The 4,199-nt window shown below is 42.2% G+C and overlaps 1 protein-coding gene across 2 annotated transcripts in view; it reads right to left on the bottom strand.

Annotated features, from left to right (window-relative positions):
- Positions 1-640: 640 nt before the first annotated feature.
- Positions 641-4,199, bottom strand: part of USP39 (ubiquitin specific peptidase 39) — a 58,251-nt gene continuing 54,692 nt past the window's right edge. The window contains exons 12-13 of one of the 2 annotated variants that reach the window (XM_006866600.1): positions 1,881-1,967; positions 641-711 (exon numbers count right to left, since the gene is read on the bottom strand). In XM_006866600.1, coding sequence (XP_006866662.1) covers positions 664-711; positions 1,881-1,967 — 135 coding nt within the window. In that variant the 3' untranslated portion in view covers positions 641-663. Of the gene's footprint in view, positions 712-1,880; positions 1,968-4,199 lie in introns of those variants that run through there. The other variant, XM_006866601.1, reaches the window with a different exon arrangement.

Here is a 4,199-nt window from a genome sequence, read left to right as displayed (position 1 = left end):
CATCTGCATATCACAGGTTGTTAATGAGTCTTCCTCCAATCCTGATGCCACGTTTTTCTTCATATAACCCAGCTTCTCGGATTATTTGCTCAGCATACAGCTTGAATAAGTATAGTGAAAGAATACAACCTCGTCGCACACCTTTCTTAATTTTAAACCATTCTGTGTTTATTGACTCTAAAATTAAAATATTAAAAACAAAACAACCGCTAACCTTAGGTTGCCTAAGGGAAAAAGAATAAAATAAAGAGTCTGGTTTAAAAACAGGAAAATATTTACTGCATTCCAAAAAAGATCAAGAAATGAAGGGAACCACAGGAAAATCATCTGTCTGGGAAAAAGATGTTGCTGGCTTCAAGTTCGTATTCTTTGACTCCTGAAACTAGATCCTGAGAAGAAATGAGCCCGTCCTTCTTCGCTCCCAGCTACTCAGAAATAAATTACATACACTTGTAAAAGATCCGGCCTGCTGAAGCTACACAGGGAAGTGGGGAGAGCAACGTCTACAATTCATTGACGGTGACCGCACAGAGCCTCCCAGGAGAGTGGGCCCTCTAATGTTCTGATGTGAGTCAAAGTCCATAGCTCTCGGGCTCCCAGACCATCGGCAACATCTGGACTCTTATTTAAAAACACCCCAGAGCAAACACCTAGACTCAGCCTTCAAGCCCCCTGTTGGTTGGTTTCATCATTATCTCGCCTCTTCCAAATCTGTAAGAAATGAAGACAGAAGACACTTTGGAGCTAGTCTAGAAAATATTCAGTCAACAAGTATTCATCAAATATCTTTTGTATCAGGCAATGGACAACGCTTCACTCCACTTACATATGTTGTTGTTGTTGTTGTTGTTAGGTGCCATTGAGTCGGTCCTGACTCATAGCGACCCTATGTACAACAGAACAAAACACTGCCCGGTCCTGGGCCAACCGCATAATTTTTGCCATGCTTGAACCCATTAATGCTGCCATTTTCCCAATCCATCTCACTGGGGGTCTTCCTCTTTTTCTCTGACCCTCCACCTACGTATGAGGGGGGCTTCAAAGTTTGTGGAAACATGGAACTAAAAGGTAATGGAAAATTTCCATGAACTTTCTGCCCAAGTATCTGCTAAGTTCCATGAAACTGACTCATACCTTTCAGAAAATTTCCTTCATTTGATTTTTATTTTCCACCCTTCCTTACTTATTATTCTAAACTCACTTTCACAAAAGATTCATGGTCAAGCCTTAAATAGGGCATTGAAATGAGAAAGGAGTTATCTCTAGAAAAAGATATAGCTTCACTTACAAAGCTATTGTTTTCCTTAGTCTCAATCTTCCTTCTCTTCCCAGGTAACAGGACAGTTACAAAGAGAGAAGACAGTGATCCTGTCCTCCATGAGCCCTCAATCCAATGGACAAGACAGTCAAGATAATAGGATTAAAACTCCAACCAAGGCATGCAGAAAGTGCTATAAAGTCACAAAGAAGAGGCTAGCTTTGCCTGGGAAACTAGGAAAAACTTCAGAGACAGCTAGCTAGCCTCCCTGATAATTCCCGACTCTTTGAAACCAAACCACATACTTCTGCAAAACTAACCTGGCCCTAAACACATTCCTCCTTGCTTACTCAAAACGTCCATGATTCCCTGCTTTTCTTTCTGAAAATCTCTGCTTAACTGTCAGGACCATAGAATCTGGTCCCACCCCACTCCTCAGCATATCTCAACAGGCACTCATCCCTCTACTTAGGAAGTACCTCATTTCTTCCCAATCATTCAAGTCTTGACCTTACTTCCTGCCTTCTCTTCTATCATTCCTCTCTCTGGCCCCACCGCCTACCTCCGATAATGCCAATTCAGTACTAGCCCCCTCCCCCCACCAGGTCTGTGGCCAGCTCACCTGAATGTATGCCTCTGACAGCGTGATCATCTGAGGAAGGATGTCAGTCACCTGGAGGTCTTGTAATTCATACCATTTGCCTGTCCCCTGGAAAAAGTATGAAGGGCTAAGTGAGTCTGTTTCCTAAAACCAAGGGTGCAGGTGCAAGGGAGCACAGCCAAAGTTAGAAAAATCAGAACAGAAGCCACTAAACCATGATTCATCAAGTGTCAGAAATAAAAGGTGCATAGCCTCTGCTGGCTGTCATCCCATACAGAGTTCTAATGTGCTGATCTGGATACCAATTGAGGATTCTGTGGAGTACAATGGAGTCTCCTACACTGTATGCCTTTTCAGAAGAATCTAAAGGGACAGTAAAGAGGAAAAGTTATTTTCAATAACCTCATATGGATGCAAAAGCTGGACAGTGAATAAGAAGACCGTAGAAGAATTGATGCCTTTGAGATGTGGTGTTGGAGGAGAATACTGATAGTGCCATGGACTGCCAAAAGAACCAATAGATCTGTTTTGGAAGAAGTGCAGCCAGAGTGCTCCTTTGAAGCCAAGATGGCTAAGCTTCGTCTCTCATACTTTGGACATATTGTCAGGAGGGAACAGTCGCTGGAGAAGGATGTCATGCTTGGTAAGATGGAGGGTCAGAGAAAAAGAGGAAGACCCCCAACGAGATAGACTGGCCAGGTGACAGCACTGACGGTGTCAAGTGTGGCAGCGGTAGTGAGATTGGCCTAGGATCGGACATTGTTTCGTTGTGCTGTGCATGGGGTCACTATGAGTCGGTTCCAACTCGATGGCACCTGACAACAACAACAAAAGAGAAAAGGAGGAAACCCTGTACTCCTCACCTCAGTTGTCTCCTTCATGCTCAGAAACCACAGGCTAGATACACTTAGTTGTCAATTGGAGGGAGAACCTAATGGGAACAGTTTCCTACCACCCACCCCAGAGAACAAAAGCAATTAATATGCAAGAAAAAGTGAGAGACATTTCTATCATTCTAACCTACAAACCAGGGCTGAAAATTCAGCAAAAACTACCTTTCTTCATTCTTCCATGCACAAGGGGCTTGGATTACGGCAGAGGGACTTCTGGAAACCCACCTGACTCACCCATCCAAACTTCTGGAAAATGTCAATATAGATATTCCAGACACTTCAACTATCACAATATTTCAGAATGTAGACACCATAATGAAATCTCAGGATCATGTAAGAATGGTTCAACCAGGAACAGAGGACCCTAGGACCATCAAGGGAGAAGATCACAAGTGGAATGCGGGACCCTATCCAGAGAAGTAGTGACACCAGATATGGAGGCAGAGACAGGGACATGGAGAGACGGAGCAGCTGAGGACTCTAGATTCATAGGAAGAGAGGGACTGAGAGTTGGTGGCCAGGAGGCTGACTTGTAGAATGTGCCCTTTGGTGGTGTAAATTATTATATATGTCTGAGTTTTTTGTTTTTTGTTTTTTTTTTAAAAAGAGCTAAAGTGAATAGAGAGAAATACTGTTAACTGATGGTACATGGAGGGGATTATAATCATTGTAATGAAACAAGGTGTATGATTTGTTGAATGTAAAGCTGATGATCTGCCCTGTAAACTTTCACTCAATTCACAATAAAAACTTAAAAAAAAAAAAGAATGGTTCAAGTGCTGGTTATGAACATAGGTTATGAAGCCAGAGACCTGGGTTCCTATTCCAGTTCTACTGACTACAGGTAAGTTACTCAAACTCTCTGGGTCTAGGTTACCTCGGGTGTAGAAAGATGTCGTTGACATCTTTCTCAGAGGTGTGTTTTAAGGATAGAAATGGAATAATATACATTAAGAACTTGGTGTACTGTCTAGCACCTAGCAAAACACTTGAAACACAAACCTAAAGTTCCACATGCAACTAATCAAATTACAGCAATCTCCTAATAATCTGTGTGCTTACAAACACATCTCAAGAACATACAAAGGGGCTTAAAAATTTATCTCTAATTTCATTTTTTTCACAGACTTTCTGAAGCCCCCTTGTATTTCATTGCTTTTCAGCTTGAGACAAATTCACAAAATCTTTGCGCTACAAAGGATTTCTAGATCAGTGCTTCACAAACTTTGATTTCATACAAATCAGACGAGCTTGTTAAAATATCAATTTCTATATAGGAGGCTTGGGTGGGGACTAAGATTCTGCATTTCTACCAAGTTTCCAGGTGATATTAATTCTGTTGGTCCTTAGATTCCACCCTGAGTGGCAGGGTTCTAGTCTAGAACAGTGGTCCTCAACCTTAGTGGCACATCAGGATGTCCTGTTGTTGTTGTTGTCAGGTGCCATC

The sequence above is a fragment of the Chrysochloris asiatica genome, unplaced genomic scaffold (genome assembly GCF_000296735.1).
Source record: "Chrysochloris asiatica unplaced genomic scaffold, ChrAsi1.0 scaffold00093, whole genome shotgun sequence".
NCBI lineage: Eukaryota > Metazoa > Chordata > Mammalia > Afrosoricida > Chrysochloridae > Chrysochloris > Chrysochloris asiatica.
Note: the sequence above shows the minus strand (reverse complement) of the source record. Positions and strands in the feature narration are given on the sequence as shown.